At 37.1% G+C, this 22,575-nt stretch overlaps 1 protein-coding gene across 1 annotated transcript in view; it reads right to left on the bottom strand.

The window, feature by feature from the left end:
* The window catches only part of slc8a4a (solute carrier family 8 member 4a), a 43,458-nt gene that overhangs the window by 19,372 nt on the left and 1,511 nt on the right, over positions 1-22,575 (bottom strand). Inside the window, 3 exon segments of the mRNA XM_030154899.1 lie at positions 16,902-17,419; positions 18,527-19,137; positions 19,140-19,910. Of these exon segments, the coding sequence (XP_030010759.1) occupies positions 16,902-17,419; positions 18,527-19,137; positions 19,140-19,869 (1,859 nt within the window). The 5' untranslated portion in view covers positions 19,870-19,910.

Here is a 22,575-nt window from a genome sequence, read left to right as displayed (position 1 = left end):
AAACATTTTCATGATGTAATTTTACTTTTTTCACTCTTATTATTTCTGGTCCAGCCCACTTGAGATCATACAGGGCTGAATGTGGCCCTTGAACTAAAATGAGTTTGACACCCCTGCCCTGGTGTATGAACTGCATATTACAGGAAAAATCCCATAATGCAATGTAGCTGTGAGGATGACAACAATGACAGAAGGTGAACATAGCTCAGCGGTATCCAGTTGTTAAGTGAATATGTAGTTATAATATAGAAGAATGCATGAAAATATGATATTATTGTGTATTGCCTATTTGTAATTAATTAATTAATTAATACAGACTATCATGATTAGGAGATATTATCACATTTATTAATGATTGTATTTGTAGTAAATACTTAAGTGCATACAAATATTATAGTTTGTATTTTAAAAAAAGGTTGATTTTGCAAATCTGATTGTGTGTGAGGTGACTAAAAAGTGTATGTGAATGGTTTGTACGGATGCTCTGTGTTATTGTAAAATATATATATATATATATATATATATATATATATATATATATATATATATATATATTCATTCATTCATTCATTTTCTGAACCCGCTTTATCCTCACTAGGGTCACGGGGGTCGCTTGGAGCCTATCCCAGCTACATAGGGGCGAAGGCGGGGTACACCCTGGACAAGTCGCCAGTTCATCGCAGGGCTGAACATATAGAGACAAACAATCACTCTCACATTCACACCTATGGGCAATTTAGATTAACCAATTAACCTATTAGTGCATGTTTTTGGACTGTGGGAGGAAGCCGGAGTACCCGGTATATATATATATATATATATATATATATATATATATATATATATATATAAAAGTGTGTTAACAAAGCAAAGGAAGCAGAATTAATTTAATTATTAGTTTGTAAAAAAGGGGTGGGAGTTTAGAATTTATACTTCTTCCCACTCCTTTTTGAGTGCCGAAAAATTTAGTTTGACCATGTTGTGTGGTTTTTTTTGTTATCTGATGATTCTATGTGCTCAAAATAAAACTAAACTAACTAACTTACTTAAGCCATGACATTTATTATTTCCAGGTCCTATGTTAATTCCTCTGTATTCAGTGCGCTGCAGTATAATATCGCTAATGGCTAAACTGAGGCTAATTAGTAGTTCTAAACTGTTGTTTCTCTAACATTACCCAGTATTCTCCGAATGGTTCCACAGGGTAGATTTCTTAGCTGAGGAGGTAGATTCATGACACATTTAGGACTCGTCATAAATGGGCCCCGACTAGTAAACTTATAATGATCTTTTTGTTCATTTTAGAGGTTATAAGGTGGTGTCATAATTTGCTAGTGTATGAACAAGATGATCAAAGAGAATGTATTATTGCTATGAAACCATCAGTTTTCACAAGATGAGAGTCATCCACTTGTCCCGTAGGACTCCACTAAAACAGTAGAGACTCTGGTCTAACTTTGAAGACCCCATGGACGTGATGTGTTTAAATCCAGAGTTTGGAATCGACCCTAATATATTGTCCAATTGCAACAAAGTTAGACTTTAACAGATCTACTTTTCTGCTATTTTGGACTTGAAAGTGGTTCCCGAAAAGCACCACAGTCTGGTCTTTTTCCTCTAATCTGTTTGTCTATATTCTCTGCTACTTACAGTGACAAGAAGTGAAAGCTAAGTGTTTATTCCATAACAATATAAATTCAAGCAGCAGAGCTACTTCCACCATTTCACAGGCTTGTCCTTAATCTGAATCAGGCAGTAAAATGCATTTATTCAACACTGTTGTGAAGGTGGATGAGTCAATAAAAATATAGAAGATGAATTTAACATCACAGTTTCAGGAATTTGGGTTCCAGGGAGGCAACAAATCTCCCTTTTGGGGAGCCATGGCAACATAACTGTGAGGCAGCAGAGCTATTTCCACCATTTTGGACTAACGGCTGTTGTCAAGAAGCAGAGCCTGATTGCATCTTTGGTTCTATTCTGTTAGTGCATTTTAAGCGGTAGCACTAACTGACCAAAAGGAGGAAAACTAAGGTTATAATTTGTGATTTAATAATACTGTTGCATCAAAAGAATAATGTTCTAAAAGTATTGGACTGTCCCTGTAGAGACAATAACCTTGTAATTTCCAATAGGTCTCCAGTGTGACTATGTCTGAACAATAATCCCAAATTTCTGAATAACGTACAAAACAAAAAAAGAGATTTTGCTGAGTGCTTTTTTCCCAACAGCCCCACAAGAGGGCGGACTCCTGCTGCACCATTACCGTCCATTAGAGAGGAAAAATCCACTAGCGAGATCTAGTGAAATAGCCCACACCCCTCCCACACACTTCAAGTAATGACTGATGGGAAACTGAATTATTCTCCTGTTTTCAGTGCAAAATGAAACAATGGCCATCTAGGAATTTATTCAGGGTTAAACAAACTTCTAATGCAGCTTTAAAAAATATCGCTCGTGGCGTTAAAATGGGGAGCATTTGAGGCTGTTGTGTCAAACTGTGACCGACATATTTGCTTCATTCTCCTACAGAGAGTCGTCACAGTGAGTCTTTCTCTCCATCTCTCTCCATCTCCCTAATGATATGTGGGCGGCTGTCTATTTCTGTCTACACATACAGTATACACTCAGGGTTCGACAATACACAGGCACAGCTTTGCTTGTAGAATAAAAGACCTTTTTTTTTAACACGATACGTCATATACTGTCTAATGTCAGTGAGAGTCATACCAGTGGGAGCAAAGGGATCTACAGTAGCCTCGAGGCCTCACAGTGGAAATAAACTCCTCATTTATATGTATATATATAAAAAAACTGTTATGTCAAGCTCAGAATGTACAAGAACAAGGTTTGTTTACTTACAAGCACCACAGATGAGCCTTAGAGTATATAGTCAGTAATGGTATGTTCTGTTGTTGTGTAAAAAAATCAACACAGATCAAACAAATATGCTCCCAATTAAAATTAATATTAGAAATAAAAGGCTGTTAAAAAGCAGCAGGAAAATAGGTTCAGGAATACAATAATTAGGTGGTAATTTACATCTCTCTATCTCTGCCAGAAACCTCATTTGTTACCATTTCCGACAAAAGGTGGGTGATGATTCAAGCAAGGCCAATAAATCACAATTAAAGCCGACAGGTGGTGAGTGAAGGTAGAGGACGGATAGTTTTATGAGCATTTTTTCATAAATACAGGGTTCAGCATCTCAAGACGGCGAATTTGTGACATATCATGTGTCACCGTGTATCGGTCATCTCTCTTTTCCTATGGGTTTAATCATTTGGATCAGTTTCTGAGAGACTGTGCGGGGAATCAAACACTGTTATTGTATCTGTCACACAGAAATATGCAGAAATGTAACAGTTATCTGAGGTATGTGGAATGATCTCTGTTCAACCTGAAACTTAATCAACAAAACATTGCAGACTGACAGGGCCAGGGGAATGTATTTACAGTTAAGCTGGAGATGTTTCAGTGATGCCTTCTTTTATATTGTTGGTAAAATGTTATTTGAAGGGATTATATATGTGACTGACATGTCTATATGTTAGGATTACATGAAAAGTACTGCACTGTGAAGCTTAGTGGAAGGATAGGACATGGTTTTGGGAGCAGATCCATGAAAAGGAGCTGAGGCTGGAACTGCTTTTCACTCAAGAGTCCCAGGGTAACTTAGCCTATGTCCATGGTAATACGTTTTTATGATAAAACACATAACTTTTGCTCCATTTACCCCTAGAGTCCACACTAATCTGGTGTCCTCGCCTCCCATAGTTTGGAAACATTGGAGTTTTGTTGCAACGAGAACAGACAAAAACAGAAACATTCAGAAACAAAACTGTAGAAGCAAAAATCTGAAACGGCTTTTAGTCTAAAAATCACTGAAAACTACCTCTAATGCTTCACACTAGTGTTGGCACTGAACTATAATAAGCATTTGCTTCTTATCAGTAGGTTGTTTGACAATAGCAAGGAATATTGACACAAATTAGAGGAAGAAGATGGAACTGTGATGCTTTTTCAGCACTGCTTCCAGTCCTTAATGATCTGTTCCTGTGCAATTCTGCTGAAAATGAACAATTTATTGACTCTCAGTTCTTGTCAATATAAATTCTTTGATTGGTTCTCCTCAGTCTCTGCGTGGCCTTCCTTCATTCACTGTAGCCCTTTCACATGACCCTTTGCAATGTGTCGCCCTTGACAACCAGCTGTTAATTCAACCCAGATACAGATTTACAGGAGTTTGTGTCCTTGTTGTCTCTGTCAGCAGCTGTTGTCCACTTTAATTCTGTTTTATACATTCACATTAGGAGAGCTGTTATTTGTCTGTTTTTGATCATTCTCATGTCCGGCTCTCGTTGCCATATGCGCTGTAGGTTAGTTTGAATATTTGGAGATTAATCCTAAAGCTTTGTCAAAATGATTATGTGGTTGGAAATTTTATTTTAACACACATTAGTAAAGATGTAGCCTCAGTCAAATAAAAACAGATAGATAAATAAATAAACTAACCAGTGACACCATCTGACGAATTAAAACCAAGACCTTTGTTGCCACAGTAACAGCCAGAGATCGAAAGTCTTTGTTGTGAAAACTTGGCATTAACCAAGAGGATGTTACCTGTCATAAACATGACATAACAGGTCCAATTATTAAACTATAAGTGTCTCTGCATTTGGTTTGGACGTAGGTTGTTGTGAGATCATTAAAATTCTGCCTTGAATGTCACGAATAATGTCCTTCACCTCAGTTACACTTTGGACTAATCTAAATGTCAGTCAGGGTTATTACACTGTCAAACGATTCTACAAATGCCACGAATAATTCCCTAATAATTAGGCCTGCCCTGTTAAGTCATGTTTATATCAGGTTATGTTTTGTTGGTCAGTTATCAGAATAAAGACATGTCTGTCTATGATGTGTCATGTTGGTATCACCATAACATCTTCTCTTTATCACCTTATTTACATTTACATTTATGCATTTGGCAGACGCTTTTTTCCAAACGGACTTACAAGGGAAAAACCTGTAAGCTGTGTCAGTAAAACCTTATATCAGTGGTTCCTAACCTTTTTTGGCTTGTGACCCCATTTTAACATCACAAATTTCTGGTTTTTGATCTCGTAATAGTCAATGTGTCAATTTGTTTTTGATCATGTAATAGTTTTGCTATGCTATGTTACAAATAAACATTAATTTTAGATGACATTTAGTCTATATAATGTATATTATTATGGACGGAGGCAGAAAAGCCAGATGTAGATTATTGCACAAAGTGAGAATTTTATTTTCCTTGGTCAGGATATGTACAGTCAGTCCAGCTTGGATTTACAAGGCTGACAATTAATACTGAACAAACAAGAACTCAAACTATGAATTATGAAAGAGCTGCAGCATCTGAAACCGACCACAATGAACATTTGAAAGATAAACAGTACCACAGTGCTTCAGTTTCAGCTTCACAGTTTGTCATGTCTTTTATGGATTGTCATTGTCTCTCTCAACTCACCATATTTTTATTTTTTTATTTGAGTTATTTATCCCATTTCTTTGCTCTATTTATCATTATTGTGATGTCAAATTTTTAAATTTTATGTTCTTATCCTGGTCTTTATCCCAGACTGTTTTTATCTTGTCTGAGTTTTTATTGTGTTCTATTGCATCTTGTTTTTATTTATTTGATCTTATTTATTTTATTCTTTTACTTATCCATGCTGCCATACTGATGAATGGTGGAACACTGAGCACTTTTTGTCCTGTCTTTTTGTCCTGTCTGTAAGCTCGATCAAATACCTGTCTTACATGTTCAATGTATGTCTTGTTGTAATATCAAAGCAATCACCTAAACTGCAAAACAAATCTACCTACGGGTACAAATAAAGTAACCTTGAACCTTGATATATTTATTATTATTATTATTATTATTATTATTATTATTATTATTATTATTATTATTATTATTATTATTAATTTATTTTTATTTATTTTTTTATTTTAATCAATTGCTAGAAATTTCAGGCAACCCCATTTGAATTTCAGGTGACCCCACGTGGGGTCCTGAACTCAAGGTTGAAAAACACTGCCTTATATTATAATGTGTTTAGCATGTCAGTCAATAGGTTCAGCTTGCTTGTATTTATTATTTTGGTCCATATGTCTGATAGTATGGTGGGGTTTTAAGCAATATTATACCAAAAAAAAAAAAAAAATCAAGAATCAGACAGCTGTGACTTTTTTAGAAACTCCGGACATTTTTTATTTGGAGTTTCCCTCTCCTCTGCATTAGTTCGGTAAGGATACTCCAGTTTCCTCCCACAGCCAAAAGAGACTCCAAACTGCCTACAGGTATGAGAGTGAATGATTTTTATGGCTCTGCGTTCACCCTGGGAGTGTACTCTGTATCCGATCTCTAGCCTCTGCATGCTGGGATCGACTCCAGCCCCCTGTGACTACAACAAAAACAAAGTCGGTAGGGAATATGAGTAAATGCGCAACTTTTTCTAATCGCCAATGCATGACAGCATGTTGAATGCCCATATGACTGAGAGGGTCGGTTCAAGAGCCCTAGTTAAAACCCATGTGTCAGCACAAAGTTTCTGAAGTGTCCTTGAGCAACAAACTCCGCCTTTACCAGCTCCAGCGGCTGCTCGGTGGCTAAATATGCACACGGGGCTGCAGCACCATGATGAAAAATGCTTCTCATATCTGCAGCAGATGAAATATGGATATTATTTTGTCTCCCCTGTAATGCGCTGTTGGGTTATTAGATGCAGGATATTTATAAGGGAATAATAGATTTTTGACATGGATGATGGTATGATCCTGCTTCTAGCAAGTATTGAGACGAAGGGCATCTTAATGACACTTGAAACTAATTATCACAAGAAGAGATGAGGAGAAATTCAATATGTAATGCAAAGATTATAGCCTAATACCAAAAGGAATTACAGTGTAAATATGTCAAATTGAATTGAAATGTGAGAGAAAAATTAAGGCTTAGAAATAGAGCAAACTTTGCCTGTAGGTTTTAACTCTGTTGTGTCTTAACCGAACCTGACTGCTGCTCCGCTTTTGTGAGTAGGTTCAGGAAGTTATTGATTCTTCCTGCGTTAACCGTGAGAAATAAAGAATATCAGAGTATTGATTTCCTTTTTCAGAGGTGATCTCCTCGCACCTCTTTCATCATAGCTTATATAATTGCCCCGGTTATCTACTTCAGCCTCAACTAGTGTTCAGTGTTAGACATTTTGAGGTGGTAACAACAGCTCCAAGAAGAAGCAACACACAAGCATCAAAGGGTCCTTGCAGATCTTCCACTAATCCACAAACACAGGATGGAAATGGTTTTCTATGTCAAGCTGTTTATTGTGGCTCAGAGGTCTGTGTCTGCGAATCATAATCTATTTACTGCAGTGCAGAATTCAGATGGTAAATTATTATTTAACTGCACGCCTGGATTTTAAAGCGTTCCTCCTGGCTTCGAGTCAAAAGCTTAAAATCTTGGCTTCCTTCAGCCTTGCTCCTCTGCATGCTCAAACGTCGACAGGGACGGGCAGATGTACACAGACACAAAGACACACAAAGCCAGACACAGTGTCACAAACCCACAAAAACACACACAGCTGCCTGGAGGGCTGCTGCCTGGTGTCAGCTCTTTGTCCTGAGCGCCAAGGGAAACACTTGGGTAAGAAAAGCCAGCTCCGTTTGAAGGATCAACTTTGGCAGCCTGTTCTGCAGTATGGAGCGCAAATATACATTTAACACAAAACATAGGCAGGCTTGTCAGCTCACAGAAACAAGTGGAAACATTTTGGGATAAAAATACAGCAGTGACGTTTTACCTACATCACCTTAGAAGACTGACTGGATGTTTTAAATTAAACAACCTCATGAAAATTTCAGTCTGGCCTGAGCATCCGAGTTGCCTTCAAGAGGAACAAATCATCATTATCATCATGGATCATAATCTTTTCAAAGGAAAATCTGTTTAGTTGGATAAGTTTGGCAAGGTGACAGTTGATAGCATCTATTTTAAATGTGTACATCAACAAGAAAAGACAGCAATCTGGCAAATAGACAGAAACGCTGCCCCTTTCCTCACAACAGTTGAGACAGAATAACAAACTGAAGTTAAAATGGAGGTGACATTAACAGTATCACTGCACACATTTTTTATAATTACTGTAAGATCTTGCAGAGGTGAATCATAGATCCTAATTTATGAGCTGAATGCTTCATTACTTATTATATTACCACCAAATACTGTAGTTTGCAAGAGCATATTCAAAAAAATGTTTTTAAATTTCTACCTTTGACTCACAGAAATCTGCAGCATTCATACCAGACACTCCTCCTTGTATAGACTGATTTTATAGTTATAAGACCAGCAGTGACTTTTTTGTAGAAATTCGCTGGAGCAGCTCTTCAGAAAGACCTTTTGACTTTCTGTTCTTGAAATATTTTCTATTTCTCAAATCGTTTTCAAACAATCAGTTTGTCCTTTTACAGATTTTTGCACATTTAGAGACACAAGAAAAGCCAGATTTACAGTGTCCAGAGGAGTTCATTGCACTGTAAGATGAGATAAGATAAGATAAGATAAGATAAGATAAGATAAGATAAGATAAGATAAGATAAGATAAGATAAGATAAGATAAGGTAAGATAAGATAAGATAAGATAAGATAAGATAAGATAAGATAAGATAAGATAAGATGAAAGATAAGATAAGATAAGATAAGATAAGATAAGATAAGATAAGATAAGATAAGATAAGATAAGATAAGATAAGACAAGATAAGATAAGATAAAATAGGGTAAGGTAAGGTAAAGTAAGGTAATGTAAGATAAGATAAGATAAGATAAGATAAGATAAGATAAGATAAGATAAGATAAGATAAGATAAGATAAGATAAGATAAGATAAGATAAGATAAGATAAGATAAGATAAGATAGGGTAAGGAAAGGTATTGTAAGATAAGATAAGATAAGATAAGATAAGATAAGATAAGATAAGATAAGATAAGATAAGATAAGATAAGATAAGATGAAAATGAATAATCACTTTAAACCACAAATAACCATCTGATTTCTGTGACTTTTAAAAAATATAAGAAAAATAAGAATAAAAGAAAATGTTGATTTGACATTTATAATGATAATTATTGCAAACAAATCACATGAATAGTTTTGGCATGGTAATACACAGCCTGACCAAAAAAAAAGGCCCAACCTGGATTTATTTCAGCACATAGATCAGATTCTTCCATTGGAATATTACTGCAGTGATTAATATGTTTAAACTGCAACAACTTATTTAACCCCAACTCATGCAGTGAGTAGCCTCTCATTTGTAAAATAACTATGAATATGTCAGAGAGCATTACGATTAGACAATGGATTTATCAGGCTCAGACTGTGAAAGAGTGGTTCATGGAGAATAAGACTTCATTTTCACACATAGACTGGACACCACTGAGTCCAGACCAGAACCCCACTGAGAATCTGTGGGAGAAGAGGTTACCCAGTGGTCCAACTCATTATCAGTACAAGATACGGGACAAAAATGAATGCCACTCTAATGTGACAGTTATTGTAGCATTGCATAAGCCGTGCATAACATCAATGATTCCACGGTGAATGTGTTCTGTAATAAAAGCTAAAGGCAGTTCAATGAAATATTGTGTATGGGACTTTTTTTTGACTGGGATGTATATCTCAAATGGGAAGTCCTATAAGCTGTAGGTGTGATGTGTTCCAAAACGTGTCCATATAGTTTAGATTGAGCAAAAACTAATTATTAAAATGTCTTCATCAGTTTGAGATCATGCACTGCAAAATATCACAACTACGTCCAATTAGACAAATGCACTGCCATGGGTTTTGCAACACATTTGTGTACTTGTTGTGCATAACATGGTTTCATAATGTGCTTTTGTTAAACCCATTTGCATGTTTTCTTACACTATATTTCATGTGATGGAGTGGTTTTCAAGTCTGATGAATGCTGACTTTTCACATGTTTTCAGTTCTAATAAGTATTTCCATATGTATCTGTATGTATCAATCATGTGACTTATGGTTCATTAACCCATAAAGACCCAGTGCTACTATTACGTCAGTTCCAAATGAAATTTTCTCTACATCGAATCTTTTTAAAGTGATTAATCATCATTTATTTATAATATTATCCTCTGTATTTTGTATTTTATCAGTATAACCCATAAAGACCCAGTGCTACTTTTGTGTCAGTACCCAAATGAATTTTTTTTTCTCTATTTAACCTTCTTAAGTGATGTATCACCAATTATTATAATATTATCCTCTTTATTTTATGTTTTTCAGTGTACATCATGTATTTTCCTATATTTAATTTACTGATCATGTAGATGTTTATAAAGTCTCAGACTAAAGTTCAGGGATATTATATGAGAAACAGATAAAACTGAAGAAAAAGTGACTTTTTCAATAAAAATTTATCATTAACTGAACAAAAAACAAGTGTCTCCATCCACTGTCATTGCTCCAACTCCACGGGTTTTACTAGTGAATCAATGTTGTAGAAGATGATCGTGTTGCCACCGTAACTACGGAGCCTCTGAACATCCAAATGGGTCATATCTGATGACCATGAAAAGATGACAAACTGTATTTTACATCTATTATTATTTGGATTTATAGGATTAGTGGATCAACAGGTATTAAACATTTTAGATCATTAGATGGTTTTGGTCGACACTGGCTGTTTGGGTCTTTATGGGATAAATCAGGTATTTTCCTGTTTTTTATTCACTGATCATGTAGATCTTCATAAAAGCTCAGATTAAAGTTGAGGATTAGAAATATAGAAAACTGAAGAAAAAGTGACTTTTTCAGCAAAGATATCAATAACTGTATGTAAAAACAAGTCTGTCCATCTATTGTCATTGCTCCAACTCCATGGGTTTTACCGGTGAATCAATGCTGTAGAAGATGACGGTGTTTCCACGGTAACTACAGAGCCTCTGAACGTCCAAATGGGTCATATCTGATGACCATGAAAAGATGACAAACTGCATTTTACACCAATTATTTACATGTATTGATAGGAATAGTGGATCAACAGGTATTAGACAGTTTAGATCAGTAGATGGTTTTGGTCATCTGCAGCTGTTTGGGTCTTTATGGGTCATTAAAGTAAATTTCCCCTTGGAGATTGATAAAGTTCATTTGTATCTATATCTGTAAAGGTCAAGAAACTATTCAGAGCTTTCCTAAAAGTACAAATACTTTATAAGTAAACTATTCAAAAGTAATCCACTACAAGTCAAAGTTCTGTAATTAAAATCTTTCTTAAATAAAAGTATGTAAGCATTATCTGCAAAAATATCAGAAATAAAGGTGGTCCCTTCAGTGTAGTTTTATTAATCTATGTTCTCTACTGGTGTGTTGTGTTTTTCTGATGTAGATGTGACCAGCTTCAGTCAAACTAGGATATAATTTTAAAAAAAAAAAATACTCTGCTCTTAAAAATTATTTAAGTGTAATATGGTTTCCCACAAACTTCAATGAGCTTGTTAAAATAATATCAAACTGACATCGTCACCTCCCAACGTGGAATCTCTAAATATGCAAATCGTATTCATTTCTTCAGTGTTTGTGCTGGGTACTAGATTCGCTTCCTCAAAAGTTGACTCATATTTGTGCGTTCATTTCATCACATTCATCTCCCTTCGGCAAATGAATGTGAGTGAACCAATGTCTGCAGAATGAAAGTCAGACATTACAGGGAACCAGCTCTGAAAAATACTTGTCTCAGAGTGAAAGGAGTTTTTCAAGTTGAGTTCATTTGAGCGTCTTTTTATGCTGTTGGTAGTCTAACCCAAGGCAATGCATCAAATTCATCATATGTTTGTGGCATCGCTGTTCTGTGAGAAACATGTATCTTTAAGAAGTCAACTTTTCATGTGTTCAGAAAACTAGGTCTGTTTTCAGCTTCATGCATTTTCCAACTAATCCATGAGCATTCTTAAAGTATTTATATTTTTCTTTTAAACTCAACCCTTAAATGAACCCTTAATCTCTCAGTTGTTTCCCTTACATTTGGAAGTGAACTAGAAATTGTAAATTTAAAGACCAATGTAGCGGAGTCAAAAGTAGAATTTTTACCTCTGATATGTAGCGGAGTATGTGTATAAATTTCATGTCTCATCAGATTTGTTAATTATGTTAATGTTTAGTGTTTCATGTCTCGTCTTTGGTCTTCAGTGTTTTGTCTTTGTTTGATTTATCACTTTATGTTAAGTTGGAGTTGTTCACATTTGGTCCTGTCTTGCACGTCCTGTTTTATTTTGTACACATCTCTTCCCTCTCGTTTCAGACCCTGATTTCCTCCCTTTGTGTGTTTTCCCGCCAGTGTGATTGTTAGCCCCTCCCCTGATTGTTGTCACCTGTGTTCCCCTACCTCATGTATAAATAGTCCTGTCTCCCTTTGTCTTGTGCCAGTTTGTCTGATTCTGTCATGGTGTTTCATGTTAAGCTGCTTACCAGGTTTTTCCATGTTTCAGTTTTATGTTTCAAGTTTTTCTGTAAAGAGTTTTTCATAGAGATTTGTTTGTAGTTTTTTTTTTATATCCTCCTTGCGAGCGCTTTTTGTTAATCACTTTTTATTATTAAAATACTTTTGTTAAAATCTTAAGTTTTTGTGAGTCGTGCATTTGAGTCCTCCATTTCATATGTCAAGGAGTTCTAACAATAAAGCTGAAGTAAAAGTACCTCTAATTCATAATGTAAACGGGTATGTCTTGTATTTCTACTTTCAAGTGTTAAAAAAATGCCAGTTTGTCATAGAGTGTTTAGAATAAAGAGTTCTGGAATTATGCCAAAGATGTCAAAGTATTGGATATGATCTTGAATATATTCACACTGGTGGACCTAGCCTGACCAGCCATCCAGTTTTCTCAGTGTATTCAGCACTGAGAAAACAGTCTGGAATTGGGCCATTCACTGTGAAATATGCATGATCTATTCTATACCAAACCAATCACCACTCTGGGGGCGGGTGTTTCGCAATGTGTCATATACACGACTTCTTTTTGTCGAGAGTCAAAGTCAGTTCCAAGTCAACAAATCTCTTTACAACTGTTGTCGGTTGTTTACTTGATTCAAAAATAAGGATTGAATTACAGATTACACCCTGTATTCTTAAATTTCTCTGACAAAAGTGTCTTATCTGTGATTGGTTTACTCAGCGCCTCTTAGTCCCGCCTTCATATTTGGATTCAAGCCCCCAGATTCAAGCTGGACTTCTCATTAAGACAGACAGATGGCTGGCCAGGACATTAATGTGACCACTAGAGGGAGTATTGAAAATGAACACTACTGGGCCTTTAAAAGCATCAGATAGTGATGAGAACAGATGAGAATCACAACTTTCAGAGTCAAACAAAGTGATAGAGTCATAAAAGCTAGAGGAACTCTTGCTCTTTTCACCACTGGACACAGTTTGAAATGAAAAGAATGGAGTATGTGATGTTATTATCTTTGATATGTTGCCATTTGTTGATCCACAGTTCAGACTAAACTGTAACAGATCTGACCTTGTTTGGACGATTCCAAACAGATATTTAGTGCAGTTATTGACAACACAAACCATACAGAAAACAGATGTAACGTGTGGTTTTATTGTGACAGAGCTAATCTAACAGATCTGTAATGTAAACTATCAGCTGATACGGGATGTGAAGGTGTTATTTTACCGACCGGCCAAATAACCTGCTATGAGTTTCTGTTTGAAGAAGAACTTGAAGATACAATAATACAGATGTGTGGAAACAATGAACTGTATACTTTATTCAGTAAGTGATAGTCTGTGGATTTGTAGTGTTGATTTATTGATGGTTTTGGTAGTCATACATGTGCTCTGGTACATGACTTCTCCCTTCAATACTACATAAAATCTCTTTAAACTCAGTACTTGAGTCTACCACTACAAACACTTTCAGTGGTTCGTCTCCTACACTTGTTTTCTGCACTTTTCTCTGCTTTAAAATAAACCCCTATAGAATACAGTGGGTTGTTTCTGGATGTGGACGCTTTGTTTGTTATTTGCAGTGAATTCTTTCACCTCATGCATGCTAATAAATGCCCTATATGTTAATGCAGTTATGTTAATGTGTAACATACATTTATATTTAATCAATGCACCATTTTTATATATCACTATTGACTTATTCATTGCTTGCACTTCTTTTCAGTCTTCTTTTTTGTACTTTCAGACTAAACTCTAAACTAAATGTGACTGTCTGTATGAAATTCTAGCTTTGCAATGGCAATAAAAGTTAATGCAATCAAGCCCAATCCCCTGACTGGTATTTTTATCATTGCTCCAGATTTAGATCTTCCTAAACCCATAGTTAACTTCCTGGCTTTTGCTTCTTTATTAGCTTGATGAGCTATTTCACTTAGGTGGAGGGATCCAGCTCCTCCTTCCTATTAAAATTGACCCAGAGATATGATGTTCTGCATGAGTCTAGAGAAGACCAGATATACTATTCGGGGATGAGAGAATAAATTTTATAAATATGCTGTCTTTTCTTGGTATTTTATGAGAAACTCACAACAATTATCTCTGAGTAGCCTCCCCCTTTATTATTATTATTATTGTTATTATTATTATTATTATTATTATTATTATTATTATTATTATTATTATTATTATTATTGTTATTATTATTATTATTATTATTATTATTATTATTATTATTATTATTATTATTATTATTATTTATTTATTTTTTAAATAAATACATTTTAATGCAGTTATTTATTTATTTATTTATTTAGTAAATTTTTTTATTGTCTTGTTTTGTTTTGTTTGTTTTATTGTTCTTGTATACTGTACTTATTTATGCTGTTTTAACAGGGTTGTTAATATTCTTATAATTTTCATTCTATCTTTTCATAAATTTTTTCAGTGGCTCTTTGTATCTGTTCATGTTTGGGTAGGGTTATGTGTTGTGTCATGGGTGGATGTTGTTCAGAAAATCAAAAATCACCTTCCTGTATAGTGAATATTTGCATTCATGTTCTGTTATTAATAAAAAGGCTTTTGAAAGAAAGGAAGTTAATGTAATCTAAATGAAAAAATGCAGCACACTTTGGTACAGTACCACACCTTTAACCTATATTCACTCTCCTGCTGTGAATTTTTTTTACAGCATTCTCCTTTAAGTCCTTTCTTGCAGCTGAAGTGTAGCTCTGTCATTTCTTGTAGTGTGGGGGTTATCTTTTCATTGGTTTTCTGACGATAGACTGCCCGGCTCTGCTCTGCTGGAAGCATGGAGCCTGTCAGGGAAAGCATGACTCCAGATAACACAAGTGTGTCACTGTCAGCTCCATACTGTCTGATGAACATGGCTCAGCAGGTGGGGATGTTATCTGATACTCACTCTGCTGTTTGATTGGAGATACAAGGATACTGTTTTTGGGTTTGTATTATGTCATATGTTTTTTTGTGAGTGATTTGCTGTATACTCATGGCTGTACGGATTGTGAAAACAATTTTCCCGTGAAGGACAAATAAACATTTCTATCTACGTACCTACAAGCTGGATTCCACTCATGTCATATAGTTATACACTATTGTCTCATTAACTGTAGCTTCTGCATCAGACTGTGCGGTGATGAGAACATTTGGGACTCCTTTAACCTCTTTTCACTCTCTTTAATTGCTTTGGATGCTCAAGAAGGTCTTTTCAGTTTCCCTTTGGAGGCACATTCTGTTTGATGTGGGTTTGAGGGGTTTAAGCACACTAACATGTGCACCCTTAAAAACACATGCACACAAATCCATAAAAGCAAGACAGTACAGTATGTACAGAAGCAAACACTCACATAAACATGTATTTGAATTTCACTTGTACTGTGAGAAAAAAGGGAGATGTGCATCTCTATGACACCATGAATTCACCTGCCTCTCCTCCCACACAACAGACCTACACAATACACCTACACACAAGCCCTGAAAGCCTCTTCACAAAGATGGATTCATCGGACGCATTTTATTCAGTAATCATTCATGTTAGATTTAATTGTGTTGGTCCTTTGGTTTGCTGTAAATCATTTTGTGATGAGCTTGATGCAGTTGAGGGAATTTTCCTGTTTAAAAAAAAAAAAACAAAAAAAAAAAACACAAATAATAACTACTGTGGATAACTGCTGGCCCTTTGCTCAATGCAGCATAAAACACACATTACAACATGCTCATCACTATCAAAGCGTAATCAGCTTTCAGCCGTTCACTGTTGGAGAGAAAGCTGGGAAGCCTTCACACTTTCACTGCTCTCTCTGCACCCTTTCTCCCTGTTCTTTTTATCAGCCTCTTTGCTGGTGCATCCATGAGTTCTTTTGTTGAAATCATCACAGAGGCTTCATCACCTACACATGTTTCGGTGGCTGCTCAACATTTTATTCTCTCTGTTCCTCAAGTCACCTGTCTGAATTCCCTTTCTTTTCTTTGTCGCCCTCATACACCTGTTTTATTTTCTCCACATTACAATGAACTCCCCATATAATCTGCACTGAAATCCCAGAGGAACGGATGTGAAAGACAAATCTGTTCGTAGAAAACTTCTCCTATGTCTTCTCCTTTCACATCAGGCACAATGTTTCATTATCTGCCTCACAATTATATCCTCTTATCCTCCCACATCATCCCTCTGAAAGATCCAAACTTCTCAGAACACATATATCTATGACTCACAAAAATAGCCCTTTTATCCTTTACCAGAATAGACAATTTACAGTAATCTAACAGTACTATTTAACATACTAATGTGTGGGCTGGGAGGTTTGATCCAGTGATGAGAAGCAACAACAAGACGTCATATCAAAACACAAAGTGGCTGGACTGTCACTTACATGGTCTCATCATTCTGGAACTCGAGCTTGCCTGACACTTCGTCGTAGTCCTCCCCGGCCTTGGCGGTTCCTTCAACGGTGTGGTAGGGCACTGCCACCTTCCCCCTCGCCCCAGACGTCCGGTGAACCTTCACCTGCATGTTACCGATGCTCTCACTCACCCGCGTGGAGTTACTCTCGAACGTGAAAATCCCGGCGTGGTCGTCATCATAGATGGTAACGGTGGCTGTGTGAGCGTTGCCCAGGGCAGCCTTCGGGGGGATGTGTGAGGAGATGCCCACCATGCTGTTACTGGAGGTGATGGAACTAGGCTCCAGGACGGAGACCTCAGCTCTGTGCACGATGCGGGGGTTACTGAGGCGCACGTAGAAATGCTCATCCTCTTCAAAAATGTCGTCATCTATAACACCGACAGTGAACTCTTTTGTTGTCTCACCAGGCTTGAAGACCAAAGTCCCTTCAGCAAACTCATAGTCTGAGCCAGCGTTGGCAGTTCCATCCTCGGTACGGTAGTCCACCTGTGTGGCATGGAGAAAGAAAAAAACATTGTTAAATATTTAACAGCAACATTCATAATAAAATAGTGAATTATTAATATTTCTATGCCCAAAGCAGGTAAAACTGAACCATGAGCATTAATAATCTTTCTGACACTGCAGAGTCCAGGATTTGTATTTGTCTCTGAATGTGTTGTTTGTATTTAAGTAAAGTGATAATACATGTCTCTGCTTTTGTTTTTGTTGTTACACTCCAAATTTCAGGATGCTAAAATGTCAGTGCAAGTGTTGTTCAATGAACTGTTTTAATAATTCTGAACTGCTTTTTATAAACCCAACCATTAACTGTAAGCATCATTGAAAAGCAGCTTAAAACTACCCCTGATCCACTCTGGTGAACTACACTGCCAGAGCTAATGTGGGCTAATCTAAGTTAACACAACTGGACATATGCAGGTCCAAGCAGAAAAAAGACAGGTAATGTCATAATAAACACTAGTTCAGTTAAGGTAAGAAGACACATGAACACTGAGGCGTGTAAATTAAAGGGTCACCTAAAACAATTCATCTCCTTTTCTGTTGCCTTTCTGTCCTATCGTAAAACATAGGTGGAGCACAAAGACCCACCATGCTCACAGCCAGAAGGAACACCTGTTGTTGTTTTATAAAATGTTGTTAATCTCCCAAGTACATAATTTAGCCTGTTTACATCCAGGTCCAAAGATTTAGCTTGGTTTAGGCAACAAAATAACTGATTAAGTTTGGGAAAAGATCAGAGACTCATGTGCACAGTATTTAGAGATGTAATGACTATTTGATTAACTGAGTCCTTGGAAACTATTAAATTAATCTACTACTGCAACAGCCATTTTGATAAGAAAAAAATTATATTCTCAGATACCATCTTAAATTTGTATTATTTTGCTGTTTCTTTTCTCCTCTGTGTCAGGAACCTGAATATTATTATGTTGTGGAAATGACAAGACGTTGAGAATAGAGTAAAATATTAAATTCTACTAAATACTCCTAAATGTTACAAAATAATTTTGTTGCAGCTCTAGGTATAAATAGCAGTAAATGCATTGTATGGACAGCCAGAAAACCCTTTATTTGTGTTCTGTCTCTCACCTTCACAGTGCAGCCACTTTCTCCCCCATGTCGAGTCACTGACAGCTTCAGCGAGCCACAGTTCTCAAAGCACTGGTAGTGAGAGGGGTCAAACTGCAGGTAGATGGTGTTGGGATCCTCTTCCTGACCGCTGGCCTCATGACAGCTCACCACCTTCCTGGCCTGGTCGGCGGCGTGCTTCTTCAAGATATTCCCAGCTCCGATCATCATGCGTGTGGCTTGGATGCGATAGAAGGCCCTGCTCTTCTGCTGCTGCACTAACACTTGGTAGTTTGCCATCTCGATCAGCTGCTCCATGTCCTTCTCTGGGTGCCTTTGTTTTAAATCCTTCAATGTCCGGGCCATCTCTCGTCGAGCCTCTTCTTCTTGGTCTTGCTCTGCGCTCATCCCTCCACCTTCTTCCACGCCCTCCAACATCCCATCCAGAGCCTCTTTGGGGTGGGTGTGGGAGTTTACACCCTGGCCGTCCATCTCTAAGTCCATTTTGGTGAACATGGCATCTCCCTCTGACTCAATGATGATACCACGGGTCTTGTCAGCACGGTAACGCTTATTGACATACTTGTAGAAGAGCAGCCGTCTGTCTGCAATCCAGGCTTGCAACACACAGAGGGGAAGAAGAGGAATGTGAGGACTGCCTCCCAGACATGCACCTCTCCAGGGGAAAACACAGACAGGATGAGATACAGCCAGATGTAGGCGAAAATACTCCAGGCAGCAGTAACAAAAAACACCCGCAGGTGCTTTATCTTGCGGGTTTCGTTTTCTGGAACCACATAGACACAAATAGCAATGATAATGAACATGTTGAATGCTGCACTGCCCACAATGGTACTGGGACCTAAAGCACCCGCCTCAAAGTCATGTCCCACCACCTCGATGACAGACAGCAGGATCTCTGGAGCCGACGAGCCCAGCGCCATCAGAGTCAGATTAGACACCGTCTCGTTCCAGATTCGCACCGTGGTCGTCGTCGTCTCACCGTTGGGTTTCTTGATGGTGATCTCCTTTTCCTGAGAGGTGATGACCTCAATGGAGGACATGAAGCGGTCGGCGATTATGGACATACCCAGGAACATGTATATGAGAGCAGCAAAGTAAACAATGGCACGGGCCACCTTGTCGCCCACTGCAGGGTTCTGGGGGTTCCACATGGGCAGCACCACTCCGTCAGAGCAGTTATCTTCACTGGAGCAGTTACCCGGTGAGCTGCCAGCGGTGTCATGGTCGCCGCTGCCATGGGAAAAGTGTGTGACGCCCGGCAACAGAACCAGCAGAACAGAAATGAGCATACACGGACTGAAAGGTGGAGAGCAACTCAGAAAACTCTTGTGCTTTAGCATGGTGGCTTGATGATGCTGTGGATCTTCACATCTGTAGGTTCCTACCAATAAAACATAGAAGAAGAAAAGAGGAAAACATTTGAGTTTGTGTAAAAGATAAAATAGTCACATGTTGTCAGTAAGATGGACACGACTCAATGTGTTAGGAAGGATACTTTAAAATCTAACAGGTTACAGAAGACTGTTTACCTGGTTAGAAATGCAATAAGTACCTTTTAGTTACTTTAAAGTAAATTAGTTAACATTTCATTACTTTTTGATTACTTTTCTGACAGTTGTTCAGATTTTGTCCAGCAGCTTTGCAAATCTATGTCTTTTTTAAATTATTATTATTTCACACACAAGCAAGATGCAAACTACATGCAGAAAGAACAAAGTATAACAAAAAAAAAGCATGAGTAAAAGTGAAACAGAAACCTGTAAAGGCACAATAATGACAACAATATAAAAACAATATAAAAACCAAATGCTAGAACAGAAAATGTTGAATGGGAAGTAAATGTGTTAAAAAAGTTCAAGTGTGAAATAATGCAGGAGTAGTTGCCTTTCATGGAAACAAACAAATGTTTATGAGAAAGATCAGCAAGAAAACTCCTTGATATCTGATGAAAAATTTAAATTGTTTGTTTTGCACGAAGGAAGATGAAGACTCCCACCCAACCTCTGCCAAAATACATCAGTCCTCCACATGAAAAGATACAAACAGAATGAATGCTGTACTAGACATTCAAACTTTTAATCTAAAAGTATATATCTGGATGGAACAGCTCTCTAAATAACTGTAAATATTATATGTTTTGTAATTTATTTCCATGATGTTATTACATGTAACCAGTTGCTCTTTGATTCTGACCACTCACTTGGAGCCCACTCCTGAAATAATCTCTGACGTAAAGGACATCACAAGTCAAGTATTTACAGTCATGTTCGTTGTCCACCAAAATGATGTGGGATCCAAAGGTTTGCCTCAGTTTTTGAAAATCAGAAATGCTGGCACTTACTAATGCTTGAGTCACTGGTATTGAACTATCCTATCAAACTCCCACAGACACTGTGGCCATTTTGTGTAAAGCAGGAGTAAAAATGTTACCCTCTGCACCTGTAGTATGGAGGGAAAACTGACTCAGTCCAGTATGAACTGTCAGGTTACACAGGGATCCAAAAATAATCTTCAGTAACAATGAGGATGATGAGAGGTGAGTAGCTGCTTGTTCTTTTCTTTACAGTGCAGATCTATTTGCGAGTATATAATAGTTTTAAAGTAGAAATAGTCTCTTAAGAAAGTACAGCTTTTTTCAGCTCTGATCTCTGTAATGCTTAATGCTTAAGGTTGTAAACACTCTTATTCACTTTAAGTGAGCCATTTACACAATGTCAGGGGAAAACTTCAAATAAATTCACAGTTTTCTTGCCAGCATCATGGCCATGTCAGCAGATTGAACAAAGAGCACAGCCTCAGTGCTACTCAGAGGAATAACATCTGCATCAGTGTGAAAACACTAGAATAGAGTGAAGAACAGTGGCAATGTCAAGGAATTTAATGTGTTTTATGTAATATTCAAGACGATTTCAAAAATAGGTTCCCTATGTACAGCAGAAGAGGTTTGACAATGCTTTATGAGCTGCACATGCTCTCATTGACATGCAGCAGAGAAAAACTGCAATCTCCACTCTGACCTGCATAACAAGAGTGCACAGTTCCCATCACAGCTATGTTTCAGGGTGAAGCAGCAGAGCACAGATGCTAAAATTACGTTGTCATTTTTTGTTACAATAACAAATGAACTGCCAACAGATTGCCTCTATTAGTAATTTACACAGCAACAGCTTTAAGTAACAGCGAAACACCTGTCTGCTGATCCAATCTGGTGAAACACAATCAAGATCAGAACCATGGACAGCGACGTCTCCTGCAACAAGGTATAAGAACCATAAATAAATGAAAGGCTGTGACCTTTCACTGTGTTGTGTTGTCTTTTCATTCCTATTAACATTTATGAGAACATTTGATTGAATAAGCTTTAAAACCAGCAAAGATATGAGATGAATCATATGCTCATAACATCAGAGACAAGACTCCAAGACCGTGTGCTTCATGTGCAGCATGAAATAGTCGTTCAATCTTGCTCTAAATTTGAGTGGGTGATGTTTCTATGGTAAGGCAAGCTCTCCAGCTGGTGGGAATACAGGAATAAAACATGTTCCTTGACACTAGTACAATAAAAGAATGATGCTCTGATACAGTTACCTAATGAACTGCTACTGTACCGTACTGTAAGAAAAGTTTTTTAGTTAAACTATAAAGGATGAAAGTTTGTATCTTTACATTGATCATGTCATGAATGCAAATGTTTTTCAATGAAACATACATCTGGACCCACCTTCAGTTAAATAATATCATATTCTATCACTTGTCCACAGCTGATTTAACAGTTATTTGTTTCAACTAATTACAAGTCTTGCTGGATTATAACCTCCATTCCCTTCTGTTTTTTCTTGTAAGTGATCCTAAACTAAAAAATGCAATAAAAAAAAAAAACCTGTGACCCAAATAAAAATGATGATTTAATCCACGTCCTAAGGTTTCAAGTTGGCAAGTTCAACCTTTCACATAATGAATCACACTTAGAAGGCAGTCGTCATGATGACAGAGAAGGTGTTGTTTTTTTATTTTTCCAATGGTGGCAGTAATAATTTGTAATTAGA

The sequence above is a fragment of the Sphaeramia orbicularis genome, chromosome 14 (genome assembly GCF_902148855.1).
Source record: "Sphaeramia orbicularis chromosome 14, fSphaOr1.1, whole genome shotgun sequence".
NCBI lineage: Eukaryota > Metazoa > Chordata > Actinopteri > Kurtiformes > Apogonidae > Sphaeramia > Sphaeramia orbicularis.
This window is presented reverse-complemented; position numbering and strand designations above follow the sequence as displayed.